This window comes from Corvus kubaryi, unplaced genomic scaffold, assembly GCF_017639235.1.
Source record: "Corvus kubaryi isolate FWS band 111438036 unplaced genomic scaffold, C.kubaryi_AGA036_p1.0 37266, whole genome shotgun sequence".
Classification (NCBI taxonomy): domain Eukaryota; kingdom Metazoa; phylum Chordata; class Aves; order Passeriformes; family Corvidae; genus Corvus; species Corvus kubaryi.
In genome coordinates this window covers 291,498-315,875 of record NW_024581081.1, presented here as the reverse complement: position 1 = coordinate 315,875, position 24,378 = coordinate 291,498, and the positions used below count along the sequence as shown (strand labels likewise).

The window sequence follows — 24,378 nt, the reverse complement described above, 5'->3', positions numbered from 1 at the left end:
GGGCTGATAGGTGAGGAAGAGGAAAATGAATGGAGGTGCAGGACAAAAAAATCTAGTGGAGAATGCAGTAAGTGGTTAAGCTGAGCCTGGAGCCCAACAGTGGCAACAGGAAAGTGTCTGCAGGTTTTTACATGCAGTGAGACATGGTATGTTTGAGAAGCATGTTCCTCGTGAAAACCACATCTGACTCATTGCTCTAATACCTCAGTAGATCAGCCTGCTTGTTATTTTTGCAAATACACATCCCTACTTGGTTTAAGTATAATTTTGGACATTACTCTTGTGGTTTAACAAATTCTGTTCCTGTGCAAGCCTCACCATAGTTGCCTCATTCCTAAATGTCTTTGAGGGTGGCAATAACATGCCTTTTCATATTCCCAGATTTTCTTAGGGCTCTGCTTGCACTGGTTCCCATCAGAAGCAGGGCTGTTAGATGCCCTGCATGGTCTCTGACTGACAAGGAACCCACTTCTCTTCTTTCTGGACTTTTGACTAAACAATCTTAAATACAAAATTTTGCTGTGTGGATTACAGAAATGTTCCCAGCTCTAGCATTTGAAGATGATATTGTATTGTTAAATAATACAGATAATATAGGCACTCTTAATGCAAAGTTGTATTAATACACCTGGAGAACCGAGTGGACCAGGTTATTTTTTAAGAGCCAAAACTTCAGGTCTGAGTCAAGAAGACCACAGAAGAGACTGCAGCCTGCAGAGATGACAGGTCACAATATGCAGAACTCTCTCAATCAAGACAGAGAATTGTGGTTTGGGATTTGTTCTCTGAGCCTTTATTAATCAGAGGCAGTGGTGAGATTATTTGGGAGCTCTGCTAGAGTAACTCAATGGCTAGATAATGTATTTTCTGCATTCATGGTTTAGGAGAATAAAACAATGGCAAATTTCTGGAGAATTAAAATGTTTTTACCTGTGATTCATTTTAGTAATTGTGGAGCTTACTTTTACCTCCACTCAGCCCAGTGTATTTCAGAATGCTCATTGCTGTGATATAAATGCTCAGTTCCTACTGATGTTCCTACTGATGCTGTCACTCTCTGTGGAAAAGGAGAGGGAAAATAAAGCTCAGGAAACTTTTTCAAGACAAGTAACTGCCAGACCAGATGCATTTATACATAGATAGATATGTATGTGTGGTGGTAAAAAAACCTGAGAAACAGATATGAAATACCTTCTGCACCTTGTACTTGTATGGCAAGACAGATAAAAATCTGTCTCCTTTACTTTGAAAAATGCTTTTAATTTCTGTTTTCTGTACAGAGAGCTGACATTCCAAAGAGGTGAGTCCACTTGGTGGTGGTGACTGGTTTCTGAAGAAATAAAAAAGGAAACCCTTTTAAATCACACTAATATAAAGGCAGCATGGAGTTATAAAATGAAGACATGCCTGAGGAACTCCAACTAAAAGTCTAAGCCTAAATAATTCTCCTTCACAGGGATCATAATAACATAATATATTCTTGGCTTAAACGTAGGTCAGCTGGGTTTGTGTTCAGGTACTTATGGGTATACTAAATAAATCAGTAATATGGCTGTTTGCTTATCAAGTTGTTTTCCTCAAGATGTAAAACAGAACATTTCTTAAAGTGCCACCAGAAACATTTTGGAGAAGAAAAGTAATGGATGACATGTCTGGAAAAAAAAAGACCATTTTGTAGTAATGTTTTCTTAGCAACATGATCCTGCCAGAAACTGAATGCCCTATTTGATAGAGCCATCAAAAGCAGTATAATACATTTCCTGTGTTACATGGGAGCTTTCTCCTTTTTTTTTTTTTTTTTTCCAAGCAAAGAACAGGCACTCCACTGCTGCTAAACAAACCATCCAAGCACAGCACTGGCACATGCACACTGAAGCTCTCTAGCAGCGATCAGCAGCCCAGTGCCTTACCTGTGTCAGCATGATTTTACCTGTGGCTGCAGTAGAGGCTCCTCACCTGGCTGGCAGAGGTGCACAGTATCTACCTTGAGCTTATATAAAAGATTTACAGAAGAAAAACAGTAATAAAGCCCAACCAACACGGCCACACAGGTCACTGCAGATCCAATCGGTCTATAGTCACACATATTTTATTCTGCTTTTACCTAAACATTCAACATGTAACTACTGGAGTGAAACTTGGAAGATGTTTACAGCTTTCTCATGTTTCAAATTTTCTTGTTTTATTTTTTCTTTTTTTTCTAGATTGTCATATTTGTTTTTTTCCTGTATGGGAGTGGTAGAATTACAGAGGACCATTAATCTGTACATTTATACACATCTTTTACTGGGAGGAAATTCTGGAGGAAACCATCAAATCCTGCGGCAGTACCATCATTCCTGTCTGTACATGGAGAGTGCTGCAGAACAGAACAGTTGTTCATGTGCAGCAATCAGTGGAACAAGGGCTTTGTTCTCATGGAGCACAAGGTCTCCTCGATTGCCAGGCTGTTTCCTCTTCTGTAGACACTGCAGTTGCACCAGTCAGAAAAGCTTGGCAGTGTTGTCTGTGAAGCACCAGGAAACACTCCTGCCTTATTACTCTGTGGTGCACTCCTCCTCTGGCAGAGTGGCTACAGCAATTCCAATGGCTGGTAACATCCCACACTACACTGCACAACTGTAGTGTCAACAGTCAATCCTGGGCCAAAGGCAGCACCAAAAAACATGGAGTAAAATTCCATAATGATCTAACTAGCACCTTGCTGCCCTTTGCACTTTTGAAAATAACTTCTGTTGATTTTTAAAACATTTTCTACGAAATCAGCTTAACAGTTAAAAACACAGGACTTAAATGGATGGTTAGAAACTGTCATCTGCACAGGTTTCTATTCACTTTCATGAAATGGTAAAAATGAGTCTACTACCTCATAGGATTTACTGTGATGTTACTGCCAAGTAGCATAGCTACCTCGTGTATTTAAAAACCTGAAAACGTGTATTTTGTATTTGTTGCCAAGTTCACAGTTTACTTACTAGACTGTAACACAGTTGCAAATTATTAAGGATTGAATCTCTGCATTAATTTGGTACAATACCATTCTAGCTCATGTTAGAGCAAAAAAAGGATAATTGGTATGTAGATGCAAATTAAAGTTTAATATCCCATGCAGCTGTTTACATCTGCTTAATTAAGCAGCAGTGACTTCACATTAGCATTGCTATGAAACCGTAAATACACACCAGAGATAAAGGTACAATCATGTTAACCACCTTCCTCATGTCAAATCAATGCAAGATGGGTACTTTTTGTTTCAGTCTTGTGTTTTAATGGTAAAGAAAAAAGTCTTCACGCTTAAAGAGGATCTTCAGAGTCAATACATTTGGTTTTGGTACACGTGCCAGGATTTTATAAAAAGACTGTGCTCCTGTAGGCAGACAGTTCAAGCAATAAATGAAGAGCTCTAATGGAAACTCCTAACAAATATAAATTGGAAGTCAGTGGGTAATTTTGCTTTTGGAGCCTTTACAGGAGTATCACAGTCATTTTGTACAGTAATAGAAGGTAAGTAAATACCCATCTGGAAAAATGCAGTGCTGTTTCAACACTGATGAAGTTCTAACACTTGGACTATGTGGCATAAGCTCTTTGTTTCATGTATTTACCAGCAGTTCTGGCACAGGGCTGCTTGTTTTGCTCTTTGACTAAGGACCCCTGAAGTTACACAGATGTAGCCAAGTTGGTATTTTGAGAGGTATGTACAATCAGAACAGGCCTTGGATTAACACAACAGATCAGTAGAACACAAAAACTGTTCATCAGTCAGGACTACCAGAACTAACTGTTAACCATCAGCATAAGAACACAACCTCAGTTGGTGCCATTTTTAATGATTAGAAATAATACATTGTAAAACAAAAAGTGAAAAAATTCCAGAGTGATACTTATAAACAAAGAACAAATAGAAAACAAAAAAACCTTTCGGTTTTGCCTGATTTATAGTATTTATCATACAACAGATCATTAGTCTGAGGTAATATCAGTATTAACTGTTTAGTCCTTCAAGGACTGCTCAAAAATGAATAACAATGATAGCAATGCATGTTATGTTAAAAGCGAGACTTGATTATTAAATCAAGTAAACTCCTTACCCTTTTAGTTAGGGATCTGTGGCTGCAAGTATAAAACTGGAAATAAGTCTACACAGTTCTATACAGAACATCAGAGTCCTGTGTGGTGTGTCAGTACGTGAGAGTACAGCTGAGTACGTAAAAATCAGACATTTCAATACAGTGAAGACTTTGTTCCAGAATAGCCCTTAAGAAATTTAGAATACTGTAAGTTTACATAAAATAGCCAAAAAAACTCAACTAATTCAGAAGTCCAAATTTTGGCATGAGGTAAAAACCATGTGCATTTATTTCATCTGCATGTTAGATTTAGCAAGCATAAAATTAAGTATGTTGACTGTAATGAATTCAGTCATACAAGTGCAAGTCTTCAGCTAGAACGTATTTTATGGCAGTTTATTTAAAAAATGTACCAGTAAATCATAAAAGAGGGATCATGTCCATTTAACGTTTATTGAAGTATACAGGAGGTTTTCTTTAGAATCAAATATGAGCATGAATATATGGCCAAACGTAAAATCTATCAAATTCAGTGAAAATTTTCTGACTTTAAATAGTAGCTGTAAGAATGACCAATATATATTCTTTGTTACAACCGCCCTCACTCTACAAGTAAAAAAAAAATAATAAACATTCAGTAAACATTCTTTCCTAAGGTAGTTTCCCTTATATATCAGTGATTTATCCATTTTTTGTATACATAACTTTTTAAACATACCAATCAGTGGTTCTCACAATTGAAAAATAAAAGCACAAAAAAGTTTACACTCTTGTACAGGTAAATAAAAGATCATTTTTAATTAAACTGTATATCCTTAAGGGCATAGTATAGTTTCAATTTCATTACCTATTACATAATTAACTTCTTACATACAAATATTGACATATTTGGCTTGTGCTTCAAAGCCGTTGTGTCTACAAAGTCCATGTCAATGCAACTCATGACTTGAAATCAGTGGGGACATCTTTACTGCTGCTGGGTTTAACCTGGTCGTGCAACATGGTCTCTTCTGAGCTTGTTGTGGCACTGCATTTTTCTGTGGCGTCATCAGTGTCTGGATCCAATCCTTCAGGACAGGGAAGTTTTAGAAGTTCTTCCCGCAACTGAGCTGTATGACGCTGGACATACAAAAACAAGTCAGCATGGAAGGCCACAGTTAAAACTATACTTTTCACAAGGTTAGACACTACAAGGCAAAAAGAGGAGTAGGTAGAAAAGGCTTAAATGTACTATTTCAATGTCTGGATCAACTTCTCCCCTGTATTTAAGGACTGGTACTTTCCTTTTAGTGACAGAATAATTAGCAAGTGCTGCTGGGGACAAATTAAAGGCGGTTAATAGAACTGCAGCCAACAAGTGCATCGCTCTAAACGCTACACCATTGGTCTTGCAGTTGAGTCATTTCTGTGTTTGGGGATCACAGCAGAAACTGGCTTGGACTTGGTAGGTCATACAGTCAAACCAAGTTTATAAAGAATTCAGGATGAGACCTGTCACAGAGACAGATATGCAGATATTGTATACTGATCACAGTAACTTCTTTTTGAAGACCAGTCACACTGAAAGAAGGGAAGTCTGGCAATAGAAAAAAAAAGCCTTTAAAAATTCGGGGGTTACACCTCAGGGGAAGAAAAAAATATTAAGAACAATATAGACCTGTTGTCTGTGTGGTCACAAAATACACAAATGATAATACTTGGTTAGGAAGGCAGAAATCATTTATAATAGTTAGAACTTGATTAAAGTTAACACAGGGTAAAACATTGTAATGAACCACAGTTTATTAACTGCTGGTCTGCTCTAAGAGCTTGTTTTCTGGCAAGGAATTAGCTATAATATGACTTTATCATTAACCCCCACCCATCTTAGAGTGAACAAAAAAACCTCTCTGTTATCACAGAATATTCTCAGTTGGAAGGGACCCACAAGGATCATCAAATCCAGCTCTGAAGTGAATGGCCCGCAGGGGATCAAACCCACAACCCTGGTGTTACCAGCACCATGCTCCAACCAACTGAACTCATCTCGGGGTCACTGTATCCTATACAAATATTCATAGAAAAAATAAGCAGGACAGGTGCTAAAGGAAAATCCAACTTGTAGTACAAATACTGAGGAAGTGGAGTGCACATACATTTCATCCCTTGACAACTGGGAAACTTAGATTTGTTACAAACGTCTCACCTTCAGAGCTGCTGCATGATGGGACATAGTCCTGCCTACCCGTTTGTCACTGCTGTACTGCTGTATGTCTGCTATCCACTCCTCACACTGAGCCATGATCTCCACTCTTTTCAAGTAGAAGTGTTTGTGGATGACCTGAAAGAAAACATTCCCAATGTAACAGGGATGGAAGAACCATGTACTTTAACAATACCAAATTTTCAAAATCTCTGTGGGTCTAACCGAAGATAAAGAAAAAATAATCATTATGAAGGTAATTTCAGAATTGAACCAGGTTGTAGATAAAACTGGAATTTCTGTTCTCAGAGGTTTCCAAAATCCAACTGGAAAAAGCCCTGAGGAACCTGTTCTGAATTCAGCTGATGCTGTTTTGGGCAGTTTGTTGGTCTGGATATCTGTTCCAATCTGCAGGAATCCACTGTTTGCCATTTCAGCAGTCACTTGTGTTACCTGGTTGCAGGGTAAGCGAGTGCCAGAAACACAGAGAGCAAAAGCAAAAGGGAGAGCAGAATGCTGCTCACATTCTGCAGTTCAAAGCTGAACGTCCTACGCAGGCACAACATGCGGACGCTCACACAGGAGCAGAGCTGCACAGATGCAGTGCTGAGGCTTTCATTGTTTCTGTCACTGCCCTGTTTTGCTAGAGAAGCACAGCGTAAGCAGAAGCACCACATCCTCCCCTGCCACTGACCATGGGCTGCCTGAACAGAAAACAGATGAGCAGAAACACTGTCAGCAGCATGAGCACAGGAACGTTACGCGCCTCTGCAGAGAGAAGGATCATAGCAGCTGCTTCAGAAGGGATGCAACCACTTTGCTCTAAGCAGAGGCAGCACCTTTGGGAACACTGGAATTCTGAGGCCATAGTAGCTGAACTGCCCACTGTTTGGATGGGAGTAATTTTGGTATTGAAGTACATATTTGAGTTTAAAAAATCCAACCAATCAACACTCATACGAAGTTGTGAAACTCTACTTGGTACTGGCTTTGTCTTAAACAGTTTTCTAGAACTCTGAATGGTGAAAGAAACAATAAAACCAAAGAAATTTTATTGAGCACTGAGAGTTCTTGGCCATATTGCAACATAATAGGAAAAATAATTTTTCCCTCTGGAGGTTAGAGAAAATAGCTATCTGTCTAAAGAGAAACTGCATATTGAAAGTGTAATTGACTTCAATTCTGGATACATTCCTTAAATCCATAATGGAGCTTGGAAAAACTCCCAAAGACTGGCAGTTAGGTCTCCTGAGCCTACCTGTCATTTAAGACAAAAAGACAAGACAGCTCAGATTTTTGAAGACAACAGATCTCAGCATCTCCATTCTTAGACCTCAGTCTTCAGGATGACTTTGCATTTATGTTACTGAATTGGTCATCTCTGTTAAGGTTTCTAAGATGACCCTACAAAAAACCTAGAGGTCTTAATAAAAAGTGAATCTCCCAAAAAAGTGCTCAAATAATCTGAGAGATGCATTTCCATTAGGATGGGGCAGCAGATGGAATCATTGTTCCAAAGCTACCTTCTTCATACCTTCTTCATACAGTATGAAAGCTGAGCTGCAGAGTAAGCACATGATTGCTGAGACTCTGGAAGGAAAGTGCAGTAACAATAACCTGGGGTTCAGTTACCAAATGGAGTAATATTGCATATCCTTCATTTCTGTACATGTGAGAAGAAACATGGAGCATTACTGTCAGGGAGTCCACTGCTTCTTATATATTCAATTAATTTAATCTTACTGCAATTTGAGAATGCCTTTTGCCAAAGTGAAACCATTACATTAGCTAGAAGAAAAAGACCTATTAGCAGAGGTTATTGGATTATGTGCCCGGATATTATCATTATCATGGTCTTCTAACTTATTGAGTAGAACACTTAAGAGGTAATTCTGAACCACCACCAGGTTTTATTTCATTAATTCAACACCCCTACTTACACTGCACATCCTTTTTCACCTGCATGTGGATAAAAATATCTAACACTTGTAGTGCAGATGAAGTGTCAGTATCTTCCTATTCCACAAGACACAGTAATTTTAATGAAAAAAGGTTTTGTATTCCAAAGGGTGTTTTTTATGACATCAAGGAAGGGATGGGAGACCAACATCTCAGATGCCACACCTAGCAATGTGCATAATCCTAAAATAATTAGGCTTTTTCAACATTTTATTATGCAGACAATGGAAAGCATAGGTGATACTGCCAGATGGTTCCACACTTCAACACTGGCAACATCTGTAGTAGTTCAGAGCAAAATGTGTTTTTCTGGAAATACTCACTGGTAATACTGTGAGATGACTCAGGTTTGACCAAACATTTTGCATTAATATTCATACAGATTCTCTTAGTGTTTTTTCAGCTCTTTTTTCCTTGAACTCTTTGCTGTGTATGTCCAAGTCCCTGAGATCTAACTCATCTGCTTTGGGAAAGGAATTGGACTACAGACACTGAGAGAAGTCCCTAATAACTAAATTCTTCTATGATGCTCCAGGTGAGTTTTAGTCTATTTCCAGGAATGTAAACAAATTAAGCAATTTGATTTATTACAGTAATTTTTTTTAAGACAGCACGAATGCATGAAGGTTAGCATTGCTTTAGCAGCATCAAGACAGTTGTTTCCAAAGGCACAGGTTTCTAGTGCAGATGCTTTGTGAAATTTCTTTTAAGGTATTTTTCCAATTTGCATTGTCTTGGTGTATCTGAAGTGTTTCTTAGTATTTGCTTCAAATTCATGATCCTTGGAAAAATACTGCCTGTTATTTATGCAGAGTACAGAGCACAGAGTGCCCCTTTGTAGGGCTGATCAGCAGGTGTTACAGGCAATGTAGAAGGTACTGCTCAGTAGTAAGAGTGAGCTGAGTTGATGGAACCATGTTTTATCCAACTGTGCACCAATATCCCATTCAGGTCAGTCCCATTTTGCACGCATTCCTGTTTCCCAGAAAAGAATCTGTGAAGTTTGGTGCGTCCTTATTCACTGCAGTCTCTTGAGTCAGTTGCCCCAGGTTAAAATAGACATCTCATGCATGATCGTACCAAATATTTGCATTATTCTTAAAGCTCAAAAAGAGAAATAATTGCCTTTCACAAAACCTACCTCCTTAAAACAGGGTGATGGATTTCGCATTTGTTCAAGCATTGCCCACTTGACTGTTGCCTGTCGGATATTTCCATCATATTCTCTGGAGCTCTGGGTACCACTCGGAGTACCTCGTGATCGTTCGTAACCTGGTTCATTGAAATATGGTTCTGCCACCAGTATTAGGGACTGGACAGACACTAACACCTGTTAAGAGAAGAAACCAAGTATTAAAATTGTGCTACTGAAGTATTCTTACAAATTTACACAGCTCTGCTCACCTTACAAGCAAAACCACTTCCATAGCAAAGTACTCTCATTTGTGACACAGGCTACGTGCAAGTAGGGAACGTCCACGCTTTCCAACCTAAACTGTCACTACACATAAAAACCACCGACTCCTGTGGCTGCGGATTTAGCTCAAACACTGAGAAAATGACAAATGTAAATTAAAACCCTGCAAAACAAACATACAGATGTAAGTAAAAGGAAGTATTTAAAGGAAGAAATGTCTGATTGCACCCTTTTGTGAAAGAAAGTGTCAAGTTCTTAGTCAACAATTCTGATCTTTTCCCTGTGGAAGAGCTTACTAATTCTTCTAGTTCTGAACTAGATGGAAAACAAAGGAGGTGAAAAGCCAGGTGAACCACTGAAATTAATACTGATCTACATTGTCTCTCATTTTTTCTTTCAAATTAATGTTCTTAGCCCTTTCGTTTCAGATTTTGCAAACAATACTGTGTCATATGCCAATAAAACAAAATCTCAGTATTTCTCTTAAGGGAAAAAGTGTTTTCAGTACTGTATCAACAAAGCACCAACTATTCAGTAATTAGGAAATAACAATTTTCCTCCTTTCAATTTTACTATCCAGCACATGTGGGAAGAGATGCTTACATAAATTCAGGGCATTTAACTATATACTCAGCTATTCCTAATAAAACCCAAAGAATTAAATAGATACATAGGGCTCTTAGGTATCCAAATGTAGATGTAAAGCATATTCATGATTTGATGGCTTGCTAGTTTTTCCAGTATTAAAATGTTTGTCCCTGTCAACTTGGTTTTTTTTTACTAAGTGAAGAAACCAGTTTCTTCTTTATGTAAGAAGTTTTTCATATGTACTTAGGACCAAATGCACCAGCAAAAATTTTAGGGATTACAGTTCTGTGACACAAACTTCCAGAACTGTAAAGAATTCAACAAAGGTTATTTGAACACTTACATTTCCTCAATTAGTGAAAAGCTGATGATTCGTTACAGACATAGGAATGGCATTTCCAGCACTGGGCATACTTAGGTGTAAGATACCCACATGTCAGGGCAGCTGTTTCTGGAACTGACTCTCCTCCCAGTCTAGGTACAACGTAGAGCTTTAAAACATTCCCTAATTTAGCAACCCAGTTTGTGAATTTGTATATGGAAGACACCTCCTTTTTCTTGGTGGATGGAGAATGTACAACTTACATCCGACAGATGCCACGTCAGCAGCAATTCAAACTCTGACTCTTCCACAGGCACTGCCCTGACAACCACAGCTGTGCTCTGTGCTCAAGAGTGACATTCTCCTGGAGTTTCTCCTGCAGCAAAGCCAGCACAGGAGTGTTTCAGCTTCCCATATTCTCCGTGATGTGTCCAGACAGACACAACGCCGGATCAGTAACTTGTATCAAAGCAGCAGTCCAAGAGCCAGCTGAATGACACAGGTTACCTTCAGTCCCAGCAGCACCTCACTGGAACACACCCTCACTCCTTTAGGTGCCGTGGCACTTTGTCCTCATGTAGTAGCTGTGCTTCCATTACAGCTGCAGTCTAGGGCAGCCAAGTCTTTATCCTGATGGATTGGACACGTAGCTGTGCAGTGGGAGATGTGAACCAGCATCCCTTGTTGGGCTGAGAAGGAAAATTAAACAAGGTTTTCTGTTTCTCAGGCAGTGCTCCAGGCAGCTGCTGGTACTGTGTGCACCATCACAGGCTCCTGTACCTGCCCTGCACTCAACTAGAAGCAGCCACAGTTATTTAGTGTTAAACCTTAAAATGTAGGTAAATGCATTAAAATATATGGAATGTGCCTCACAAATGAGGTTCCATCGAGCAAACGGACACTTAGATACCAAAAAAGGCAGAATATTAATGCAGATGTGCTAAGTCACAGTAGAGTGACTTCAGGGCCAAGGCTTTGGGTGTGAAAGGTGTTTTGGCGATCTCTGTGGCTTTTACATGTGTCTGGAAGAACAGGCTTTTGCTTTTTAAAAATTTTTTATTTTACATATCTATCTTTTTTTTTAAGTAGCTATGGTAGAGAAATTTGACACTGCAGCATTGTACTTCCTGGGCCTGAATAAGCAGTTGATACTTTGAATTACAATTGTAATGAATGAGAAACTGTAAACTGATCTTCCAGTTTCGCTGGGCAATAAAAATTAATTTCTGAAGTATTTTGGGTGGTCTGACAATAGTTCAATCCTGAGCCAGGAAAAACATGTAGCGCTTAATTCTTTCCAAGCAATTTATTTAGTCATACAGCTGTTTTCCATTTAATAGTTGTATTTTTCTCCCAATATGATGGGATGGGACTTTTTCCAATAGTTTTCTTACTATTCTTAAAATGAAACACTAAAAAAAAGTTTTAAATTATAAACTTCTACACTGCATGTGATTTCTAACAATCAAATCGAACGTTTTAATGTAAGAAAAAGGATTTTAGTGAAAATAAGACTTCCTAAATACTTGCAACTTGTTACACTGGTTTTACAGTTGAAGTCCAAAACTGCAGTTCATCTCTTGATTAAGAAGTTGGATCCTGGGAGAGTTGCACTCAGTGAAGAAGTCTTGGATACCTATCCCAATGTGATCCTCTCTCTTGCTGATCTTGAAGCTGAGTGTGAGATTTGCCAGGAAGCTCCCTTGATTGTTCTGCCTTTCAAAGATGAGAGCTAATGGCTTTGCAGTGATATCAGTTGGCTCCCTCAGCTCCCCTGGATTCATGGGGTCTGAGGGAGCCATCAACATGTGGGTCCAAGAAGCTTCAACACTGTTTCCTCTACTGTGGGTGATTCCTCATTCTCACAGACCTCCCTAATGACGGCTCAGGCAAACCTTACCCCTAAGAGTGAGGCAGAGATGACCTCTGCCTTTTCCATGCCCTTGTCAATAGGTTTCCTGCCCCACTGAGCAGCTGGAAAGCCTAAGGAAAATGTGCTCTCTTGCTGCCAGCAGAGTTAGGAAAAGCTTTTCATGTTTGTCTTTATAACCCTCAATGTCTTCAATGCCATCTGAGCTTTAGCTTCCCTAATTTCTCTCCTGAATGTTTGGTCAACGTCCTTTTATTTCACACTAATAGCCCATCCCCTCTTTCCACCTTCTCTTGCTTCTTTTTGCAGTTGAGCTTAGGCAAGAGTTCTTGTTCACCTATGCTGGCCCTCTGCCTCTCTTGCCTGACTTCCACACACTGGAATAGACCATTCTTGAACTTCTAGGAGACTGATAAATCTGCTCTCCAAGGCCAAATCCTGAACAAGCTGAAATCGGTTCAGCTGAAGGCAGTAATTGTATTATGCTGAAGCAGTGCAGTCTTCTAGGATTTGGAATAGAAATTGCACCTTGTGCTACATAATAATTACTCCAAACTCGGAATAAATTCAGTAACTGCCATAGGAAAGAAGCCATTACAGGCTTTACTTTTACTTAATGTCTTTGCTTATGAGTCAGTGCATGTCTGCAAAATAAAGCTGAAAATTGAAAGGACTGTATGCCCTAATAAATTCTGCTCTAATGTAACACTAATTGTTATTGAACACAGCATACCTACACCTTCCTTCCCTTCATCTTTATTCCTCTATTCAGCTCACCCGTACACTTAGGAGAAGGAAGGTTACAGTTTGCACTAATATACTTCACTTACTCATCTCTCACAATGTGGAGCCTCTTTCGTCTTCACCATAAAAAGCTTGTGATAATTCCATGAGATGATGTCATCTCCCAGTCCCCCCCTTTTTTTTTCTATTTAGAAATAGAAGAAACTATTTGAAATCATCTGAGCAGAGTTGGTGCAGGAATGAGCTGCACACATGAACAGCCACTCTTCAAGACCAGTCCAACAGAAATACTCATTGGAGAGAGCATTTTGAAGAACCTGTCTCCTCAGCAGTGCTCCTTTTCTAGAGCTCCAAGGACATTTTCTGGACTTTTGTCTTATTTATCCTTATTTGAAGAAGATAATTCTGGTTTAAATGTTCTAGAAAAGGAATCCTTAGGAACAAGAGACAACTCACTACTCCTAAATGACATTTGAAGAGAAAGAAGAAATTGCTCACCTGCAAAAAACTTGATGTTTGGGGATTCCATTTCTCTTCTGGCCTCCCATGCCATGTGTTAAGTATGCTTAAGCACACCTGAAAAGGTGACATTATTAATACCACAGACAACTATTACGACAAAATTGTTCTGTTTGGATAGAACAGAATGTTGACGTTACATTCATTTTTTGACAAACTTTTTTACAGCAGCATTCTAAAAGATGAAGTTGTTTCCTATCACAGAACCAATGAGGTTGGAAAAGACCTCAGAGATCGAGTCCAACCTGTGACCGAACACCACCATGGCAACCAGACCATGGCACTGAGTGCCAGGTCCAGTCTTTCCTTTAAACACCTCCACCAACTCCCTGAGCAGCCCATTCCCATGTCTAATCATCCTTTCTGTGGAAAAATTCTTCCTAATGCGCAACCTAAAACTCCCCTGGCACAGCTTAAGACTATGAAACTACTTTGAAAGGAAAACAGATAAAAATGATGTGGATAAGCAAGAACAGCATGTTAATAAACAAACAAGACAAGGCAGACTACTTTTCCTCATGGGAAACCTATGGATTCCAGTGGCTCCAAAAAAAAAAAAAAAAAAAAAAAAAGAATACTGTCTGATTCTCTACTTTCTGCTTTAAATACTGTTATAAAACTTGTAGTTGTGGGTTTTAAAGACAGTCATTCTGCTTAAGCATGTAAAAGGTGGTTTCTGTCACACAGACTATCAAGAAATTGGAATTATTCCTTAACTTTTGTGACTGATCCAAACTTTAGGGAAGTTTATGGTGTTCTTAAATCTTATTGTGAAATGGAACAATCCAAGACAGGGAAAACAAAGAGACAAAATAAACAGAAGAAACTTAGAGGCAAGTATTTTCCAAGACTTAAAACTAGACAAAGAAAAATGGAGATAAAGCACTCAGCAAACCTTCAGCTGCAGCTGATAGGAAAAACATACTTTGTTCATGGAAAGGGTATTTCAGCTAGCCAAAACAGACTTCTGACTGGTTCATTTATCAAAAAAGTGGTGGAAAAGAACATTTTTCTCAGTCAAAAGTACTTGCTTTTTTGGTCCAATCCAGCTCATAAAGGCTGGATCTTCAAAAATCTCCAAGACTATTTAGAAAGAGGGTAATTTCCACTTGAAACTGGCAAATCCCTCTTCATTTCAATCTGAAGACCAGTATTAACCAAAGAGCTTCCTCCTGTACATGAGGGAGTGGCTGATCCATAATTCAATCACAAGAGGAAAAAACTTTCATCTGTTTCACTTCCTTGTTACATCTTACACAGGATCCCAGCTGACCTACCTTGCCATCATTGTAGAGGTTTGGATTAAATCTCACGCTGTGGCCTCCAGTTGTTTCCAGATTCACAAGTGGAGGGGAATTAGGATAGTCTTGTGGGAAATATACATCAAATTCAAAGCAACCATTTGCGTACGGGGTGTCTGCAGGACCAGTAATGAGAACCTACCAGTGTTAAAAAGAGGGGAAAAAAAAATTAAAATCCCCACCTTATATCTATCACACAGTTGAAATTTTGTAAGTTGTATGAAGCATTTTATTTCCACATGCTAGGTAGCAGGAATTATTATCAGACATCATAATGATACGCAGGCTGTCAGTCTGTCCATTCTGAATCTGTGGGTAAGCGAAGCCCTCTGCGAGCATTCATTTCTCCAGATTACAAATGGAAAGGAAGACAGAAGGAGATGAAACTTTTTCCTACTGAAAACTATTAATAGATTGTTTTTTTCAAAATCCAGGTCCAGAGGCACTCGGTGTGTACTTCTCCACACCTACTGCCTACAGCTTCAATGGTCACATGCAAAGATGTTTGGACCATAATGGAGTCCACTAAACTAAACTTTTCCCTTTGGAATAGCTGAAGAAGAATGAACCTTGTTCTGTGAAGACTCCTTGGCCAAGAGAGCACTCCTGGGGCAGATGGATTTTCCCCGCTCCTGCCAAATTACTGAGAAATCAGACTCAAATACTGATTTTGATTACATTAATTACATTAATGCCTGGACAGCGGTTAGAGTAGACATGAAATATTTCTGGTTTTTCCTAGGATTTCAGGCACCTCCCTAAACACTTCTGTGCCAAGCTAAGAGAGAACTAAACCGGCTTTGCTTCTTTACCTTCATGATGTCGAGGCGCTCCTCATCACAACGTACGAACACGCTGGATGAGGACGAGAGAGGCAGTGAGGTTGAAAGAGTCACGGCTTCCTGAGCCAGGCGCCGGGCCCTGGCGGCGCTGTTGGCGTCACTTGCGTTTTTTACCTGAGACATGTAGTGGTAATTTACTTTAAAAACCAGTTTGCCGTCATCGTCTTCGGAAACCATTTCAAATGTATCTAGAAGATAAAAGGATTTTAATGTGTCAGGAAAGGAGTGAAGTTTATAATGGATTAGTCTTGGATAAAGATTATGAGCGTTAAAATCAGGAAAGTTTAATTTGCATCACACTAATGGAAAAAAAATACGTGTTTTGTGAGTTAACAGTGATCACAGAAACCAAAGCATTATCAGTGCTGGGCTGAAATAATTTCTGCAGCTAATTTACAAGCTTTCATATGCAACTTGTCAAATATACACCACTCCCAACTTGGAAATCTACCAGCTATTCCAGCCCAGGAATACGAGGATACTTACGAATGCATCAAAATGCTAATAGTGGAACCTGTGTGAAGCCAAGTGCGAGCAGTATTTACTCGTGTACTGGTTGCCATGTTATTGAAGAACCATGAAAAACTCCAGTGGAGCTGGTTTTCTTTAATCACTTGCTACACAAAATCTGCAGCACAGCTGCCAGAGGGAAAAGCTCCCACTTCCTACAAACCTAACTCCTACTCTTGGCATACACTCCACAAACATTTGTGAGGAAAATCTCTTACAAATACAACAGCAAAGAAATATGACTGCAAATGCTGTCACTGCAACTCAAATAATACTCAGTGAACATGTTTAAGCAGTAATTTTATAACTCTTTTTTGGATAAGATACTATTAGTTCTTTATGAATTTTTTTTTTGTAACACGTTCCTTTTATGGCCAAAGTAAGGACCAATTCCTGTCACATTTTCCAAATGCAATATATTGCACTTCATGAAAGGACACAATCAAATTCATTGAAGTTTCATTTAAAAAATGCATTTTGATTTGAATTCTTTTCTATTTAAAAAATAAAAGCTACATTAACATATATGAGCTTTAAAAAAAATCAAATATTTCAATGTAACTTGAGAACTGAAAGACTCACAAAAAGCATTATTGTAATGAAAACAGAAACACCATCACTTCATTGAATTCATCTGGTCCCTTGAATTACTCTAGTGCATGCTTAAAACATTTCTTATTAGTTCAAAGAGCACAGGAGTTGGTCACCTGAAAACACAGATGTATAATTTTCCTTATGTGCAAATTATCAGTGGTCACGTATGCAAGAGAGTTGTTAACTTTTGAAACAATAAGAGATTCTGCTCAACAGAACACACATTTCTCCAGCATCTGCTTTCTAGAACACAAACATTCACACTTCTCAACCTACCAAACTGGAGTTTTTTCATGACAGCCACATACTTCTCTTCAAGGGACCGTAAAACAGACAAAGGCTTGGGCTTCACTGCAGCCTTTTTGGAGTATTCAGCCATCTTCTTTTCTGTTGTATAAAATGTGATGATTATTTGTAGTTAACTATGTAATTCCAAGAAAAGCACAGCAAGTGTTGATATTTTATGGTTACATTCTTTTGAAGAGACATCTCAAAACTGGGTGTCACTCAGGATATACGAATCTCTTTTTCTCACTACTGTATATTTCATTATCTGAACAGCTTGGAGTAAATAAAGACCATATTCTCAGCTCAGAAATAATTCATGACAGCTGCTGCTTCTTTGAATATTCTTTTATTGCTTCTTTTATCTTTTTTTAATTTAAAACAGGAAGTATGACATATGCTTGTGTGGATGGCTATTCCCACATGCATTCCTGGACTCTCCAAAATCAGGGGCTGATTATACATGCCTTTATAAAATGCACTCCCCTCATTCAGCTACTTAATCTTTAGTCTTCTTTACTAGACAACCAGATGGTCTTTTGAACATCTGTGAGTTCAACCCACGTCTCAGATTTTTGTTCTGCATTCATCTACTTAATAGTTAATCCAATTAATAAGATTTAGTTTTAACAGAAAAAGTCTTACTACTAAAGGTCCTGTATGTCGTTTTCTGCCAAGAAAAATAATAATAAAAAAAGTGCTACACAGTTGTGCTGGAAGCTGTGAGGTGTACTCTAACTTGAATTATTCTGTTTCCTGATCAAAACATTTAAAACTACTACAATGTTCCTACCACCTTTGAAAATGCAGTCAGTGGCTGGGGACAGGAGGGAAGTGTTTTGTCTTGCTTTTAAGCTAATTTATAAGTTATCTGTAAATGACTGTATTACAGATAAACAGCATACAGTACTTATGAAGTGTTTCTGTTTCACCTTGGTTTGCTTGGCGCAGACTGGTGGTTGCAGCATAAACGATCTCTGCAGTCTTTTGGATGTCTGGCACCAGGAGGGTCAGTCCCTCTGGTTCTTGATCAGAAGCATCCGGTTTAACTCCTGCTTTAGCTTTGTCTTTTTTAGACCTGCGTGGGGCAAAGAAATAGGATATAACATGAGGGAATATTTTTCAACCAGACATACAGTATCCAGTGCATTTGTCAACAGAGGAAAATACCAAAGATAGAGGATCAAGACTAAACCAAGCCTTCTGAAACGGAATCTCTCTCAGTACCTTCAGGTTCATCACTGAATGCAGCAACCAGCAGTTCCAACACTGAACAGGCTATGCTGCCTTGGTTTGACAGACAGATGTACAGCTGGTATGAGGAGTGAAAGTAGGAACACAAAGCCAGCGATTCCAGTAGAGCAGCTTCTGCTTCAACCTTTCAGGCCTCCCGATTGTTACCCTGCAGGCTGACCTGATGTCTGCACACCTTCACATAGTATTAGGGAACCTTGCAAAATCAAGCTAATCATGTCATGAATATGCATTTCATTCTTCCAGACCATTGTGCAAAACTAAGTCGTAAACAGGTGATAAAGTGCTCCTTCCTGCTATACAATACACTAGCAATTACTGAAGATACACTAATGGTAAAACTCTAGGAAACCTCCAGTAAAAATTCACAGCACACAGATGAACATCAACCCAGGCACCACAGGACCGTGGGTCAAACATGAAGTTTGCCTCTCTTTGCAGTTCTTTTCTGGGCTATACAAATGTAGACCTTTTATTTCAATAAACAGTTTAATGTAACATAATGTTAAAAGTCTTGAAATATAAAAAGGACCTAGGTTACACTGGATGTTTATAATCGAAGTACTGCAAATCAAAACGTCAATTTAACCACTTCAAATTTTTCTAATGACATTTTTTGAAAATGCAGTGCATACTAACACTGCTGTTTGACAGAAGCTAGTTGGCTAGTAATTTAAGATATATTTAAATCTTTAGATTGTGACAATCCAGTCCTTACTAGCATAGATAGTCAACTGCTGAAATGAGGACAAGGGTATTTGATACTAATGTAACCTACATGTGTGTATTTAAAAGCTTCTGTGTTTCAAGAGCTTGCATAAATTTACAGTCATTCTGCAAATCTTAGGAGATTTTAATGCTAACAGCACCCAAATTATTTTACAAAAATTTCTATACATTTTTGTTTCAACAGCACTTGATTCTTTTCAGACCCAAACAAGTTCAACAGCCAAGTTGAAGTGGTTTTCTCTTTCTCACTAGCCTACCTAGAAGCAAACCAAGAAACTATCTGCACGAGTAAAACAGCAATTTAATGTTTTGATATAGCAAACATATTTCACCAACTATAACCTTTCTGTGTTTTAATCTAGACTGAAATAGTGCATAATGAATGACTCTCTAAACTATTCAGTAGAGGTGATTACTGAATATGGTCTCTGAACTGTACCTAATCAAATAAGAATATCCCTAGAGAGCATTAATAACAAAATACATTACTGGAGCATGGTCCATTTTCCCTGCTCCAGATTTAATCCAAAAGGATGTTAGCCCATTGCAGACTTCAAGCTATTCTGAGCTTTCAGATCCTCAAAGTTAGGAGGAATCAAGAGGCATTAGAACCAGGCCCAGGTCGCATTTGAGGAACACTGTATGACAAAAAAGCAGCAACTGCATCTCTTGTTTATACTTTCCGATCCTTATTATTGCATTTTTCCTTGTGGAAAGCTATGCCAATATTTTTTGAATAACCTACTAAGCACCTTCAGAAATATATATTTAAACCTACCAGACCTCAGTGATAACTGGTTTTAACATCATGCATGTGCCAGCAGCTACCAGTCCCTAGAAAGGTACAAGATTTAGATCTGCCTGCTATTGATGCAGAAGCCTTAAGCTTTTGCTACAAAAGCCTTGGAGAAATTCTGGCTGAGGTAAATGTCAGTGGGCATTATGCAAGAGAAAGATGTGTGAAAAGCAATAAAAATCTGCTTGGTGAAGGTACTGAAAACAAAATTAATTCTTACAAATTCATTTTCAAAACAGTGTTCTTGTGACTCTTTTATCTTCCACTTGCTTTTACAAACAATTTAGACTACTCGTTTGGTTTTCCTCCTTCTATTTGGTCTTAGAATCAAAAAAATCAAGATGTTGACCTCATTAAGCAAAATGCTTCACCACATGCTTAAAAACTCCTACAGAGTGACTGACAGCAACTACCTCAGCAGACAAGGAATATATATCTAGTTGAAGCAGTAGCGAAAGGATACTTCTACTCAAATGCAAACATTCAGTACCAATAACATAATTTCCTCTTGTTCTCCCTGCAGTCCACAACAGTTACACTTCAGCACTTTTGACCTGTCAAAGAAGAATGTATTCTCCAAACATCTCCTGTGCCACCAAGGAAAGGAGATTCTGTCCACTGCGATCATGAGCACAACAGAAAAGCCCTGCCCTGCCTCTCCTCAGAACAGACTTTTGAAATCACGTGTTTGCAAAACAGCTCTGCCCTGACAACTGTAGGTATCTGGGGCTTGTGTGAGTGTCTACATAATGGAGTCAGGCCATACCTGTGGAAGAGCAGTTTAGGAAGTGAAATGCAGGAATAAATCTAACTCAGCCACACCTCTGCCCCATCCAAGTCTCATTTTTGACCTTGATTCTGCCTAATCATGGATTTCAGTCAGTTTCTTAGGGAGGGTAAGATAGCTGGTACACAAATTCCCCAAATTAGACATACTGCCTTATCAACATTTAGCTTCCTCACACAAGACTTGCTCGTATATTCCAATGGTTAGTTAGGCTAAAGGTAACCTTTTTCCCCACTTTTGGGGAACAAACTAACTGATATTGCCATAGCATGCAAGACTCCTATGAATGATGACATCCATTTTTTTCTTTTGTCTTCCTACCCTCATCTGATTTGAAAGAATATCAACTTAGTGTCATCAGTCCTGCATGGTTTGTGAGATCACAGAATGGTTTGGGTTGGAAGGGACCTTAAAGAGCATCTCATTCCAATCCCCAGCCATGGGCAGGGGCACCTTCCACTAGACCAGGTTGCTAAAAGCCCCATCCAGCCTGGCCTTGAACACTTCCAGGGATGGGGCATTCACATCTTCTCTGGGCAACCTGTGCCAGTGCCTCACCACCCTCACAGTAAAGAATTTTTTCCTACTATCTAATCTAAGCCTACTCTTTCATTTGAAGCCATTCCCCCTTGTCCTGTCACTGCATGCCCTTGTAGAAAGTCCCTCTCCAGCTCTCTTGTAGGCATCTGCCTCACTATTTTATTCTCTACTTCAGCATTATTCAAAAATGTTTGGAGAAATTTACCAGTACATTACAGTTTCTCAGTTTATTTACAATCAACATACAGAAAACCAAGTAATTCCCTAGACTCTAGATGGGAAAATCTGTCAAAGGTTCCCCAGCCATATGTACTCTCACACCGATGATAATTTTTAAAGCTCATAGAGTTTTGCCATCTGAGATAGAACTGAAAATCACTGCAGACATGAACTATTAGACTTCATTTTATATTTCTTTTACATTAGAAGACAGCAGTTCTTTCTAAAAACATATCCTTAAAACGTGTTTATCATGGCTATTAAATAATGCAATTTAAAGAGAACAGGTGCACTGTAAGCTTAAAATCTCACACAGCTCTGGAACTGAAGATGGAGGTGTGAATCTGGTCTATGTACCCATCTCCCTTATGTAACAAAACATCCTGGTCTGGAAAACCTAAAAGTCTATTTTATTCCCTAAACTGTATGGTTATAAAAGAGCTGAGACAAAAATGTAATTCAAAGCCCATGAAAACGTTCAAAGGGTAACACATATCACCGATGCACTGGGGAATCTTAGAACACACAAAGGAAACAAAGCTCAGAGTCACTGTGAGGGTCCCAGTCACTCAGAAAGGTCAGCAGCCTCCATGAGCCTGCTGCAGCCTTGTGGCTGCTGTATGGACCCTACAAAATAACTCCTTGATCAGACTCAATCTTGGAGTCCTCCAAGGTCAAAGTTACAGCTTTACTGAAGATGATTATTTTTTTTGTCCATAAACTATTTCTCAGTGTGACCTGAAACACATGGCATTGCTTTGTGTGCACATGAGAAAAGCAACCTGATGACTACTCTGCCATTTATGAGCATGTATAACATGGGCAAAACATACTATTAGCTGAGAAAATATCATTCTCCCTTCTTGGTGTCATCTGCACTGCTGCAGTCCTGCCTGGACTCATTCTCTCTCCAAGCTGTGTATCATACATGAGTGATCCAGAGGCACCAGTAGGGCCCCAGCTTGAGAGAAGGAGTTGCTGGGAACTACACAGCTCTCTCAACACCATATGAAGGAAGAGATGAAATATCAGAAGTGAAGTCATAAAGCCAGTAAGATACTTCAGCTGTTTCCTTGCACTCTATCAGCCTGCACAGAAATCTGTGTATGCAGATAGCTAACAGTTTTATCAAACTCCTGAGCTTTAGTGCAGGAAAAACCTTTATCTAAATGTTATGATTTTCTGAGTGGAGGAGGAGCCAGATATTTAATTTAGACACAGAAACTTCCCCATACAGTTTTTCAGCCACTGAAGAAAAAGCAGAGAAATGTCAACTCATATTTAAAGAGATGACAGTCACTAATATATTTGCTAGAAGAGACAGCAGTGTACATGCTAATAATTTAAACCATTAATTTAGCTTGTGCTAGAAGATGACAGCCTTCTCTTTACGCTGTGCTAAATGAATAATGAATTATACGCTCCCAAGGCAACTTTAATTTTCAAAGTCAATACTAACACTTCCTCACCCATGCCTGATACTTGGAGGTAAATGTGGTGGTACAGAATGATACCCTTATCAAAGCATTCGCAGACTAAAGCCAATGAACCATTCAGCCCCTGTGCACCCGAGTGCTTATAGCCCAATGTTGCTCAGTCTTAGACTGGGGTTCACTGTCTTGGGATAAAACTAGCCTAGGTTTCAGTAATTCACAGATTCTTAAACAAATCTCCTGAAATCAGGCAAAACAAGCAAGGGACTGTGCCTTTGCAAATGACCACTGGTGAAAGCTGGTAACCTCCTCCCAGATGGCTCCACCTGCCCCACCCTGGGGCTTGAAGCACTATTTACGGACACGAAGCTGCAGCATTCCAAAGCAGAGGCTGCAGGACTGCTTCCTGCAGACAACGATCAGCTCCAAACTTGAACTTCAGCATGCAGCAATAGGAACTGATAGCTGTCTTGTGAAGAAAAGTAAATTAAAACAAATTAGGCCTTGATTCTTGGGGCCCAGTTCTAAAGAAAATATTTTTTGTTTGCAAATTGCACTCTTTCACATTAGAAGTTCTCCAAAACAGCAGTGAAGACAATGAAAAACCATAGCAGAGAAAATGCCTCAGGCCTACCTGGTTGTATTCCAGCATCCCCATGAAGCATAGTTACGAATTTTAGAGGAAAGCTTGCTATATAATACATTACATAAATAAGTCACCATCTCATTTTGCCAGAATCAACCATTTGGCATGAGGCTCACCCAGCAGATGTGGTTCCTGCTTTGACACATCAGCAGCTTTCTGCAGCAAAGGCCTCAGCCATCCCAGCAAGCTGATGTCTCAAACTCAGCCCTCGTGGCAACTCACTACACCAGCCTGCCTGCTCTCCAATTACTGATGGTTTTTGACTCCCTAGCAGTCAAAACAGTCATGAGAAATCATCCCATAACTAAACGTAGTCTTCTCCATTATCCAGAAATTTCCCAGTTTTCTAACAGAATACTATGGCCTTTGAAAGTAAATTCAATGCTAACTGGAATCCAAAACTGTTCCCCTTAAACTCTGGATCAAAGTGGACACTCCCACTCCAACATGGAGATGACATTTGGTAGACATGCAAGTCTGCTGCTCAGAGGATGTGATGTTTTGCCTTTGAAACTAGAACCTATAATTATGGGTTGTTGTTCTGGCAATTTGACCTAAAAGGAACAGCAGATTGTCCCATTTAAGAAATTCATGCCAACACTTGCTTATATTTCTGGCACACCTTCAACTAAAAGGCTGAGAATTCAAACCTTCCACTCCAGTGATTCCAGACTGTTGTTGTTTTCATCCTTGTCTATACACTGCTTTAAAGACAAACAGCACTATGCTTAAACCAATGAGTAAAAGACAAGCTGTCCTTTTGTGCTGGTA

The 24,378-nt window shown here is 39.1% G+C and overlaps 1 protein-coding gene across 1 annotated transcript in view; it reads right to left on the bottom strand.

Annotated features, from left to right (window-relative positions):
- Positions 1–3,810: 3,810 nt before the first annotated feature.
- BIRC6 (baculoviral IAP repeat containing 6) overlaps positions 3,811–24,378 on the bottom strand; it is a 173,602-nt gene continuing 153,034 nt past the window's right edge. The window contains exons 67-74 of the mRNA XM_042024996.1: positions 18,136–18,281; positions 17,195–17,305; positions 15,785–16,002; positions 14,949–15,110; positions 13,651–13,728; positions 9,353–9,541; positions 6,256–6,390; positions 3,811–5,189 (exon numbers count right to left, since the gene is read on the bottom strand). Coding sequence (XP_041880930.1) covers positions 5,010–5,189; positions 6,256–6,390; positions 9,353–9,541; positions 13,651–13,728; positions 14,949–15,110; positions 15,785–16,002; positions 17,195–17,305; positions 18,136–18,281 — 1,219 coding nt within the window. The 3' untranslated portion in view covers positions 3,811–5,009. The remainder of the gene's footprint in view (positions 5,190–6,255; positions 6,391–9,352; positions 9,542–13,650; positions 13,729–14,948; positions 15,111–15,784; positions 16,003–17,194; positions 17,306–18,135; positions 18,282–24,378) is intronic.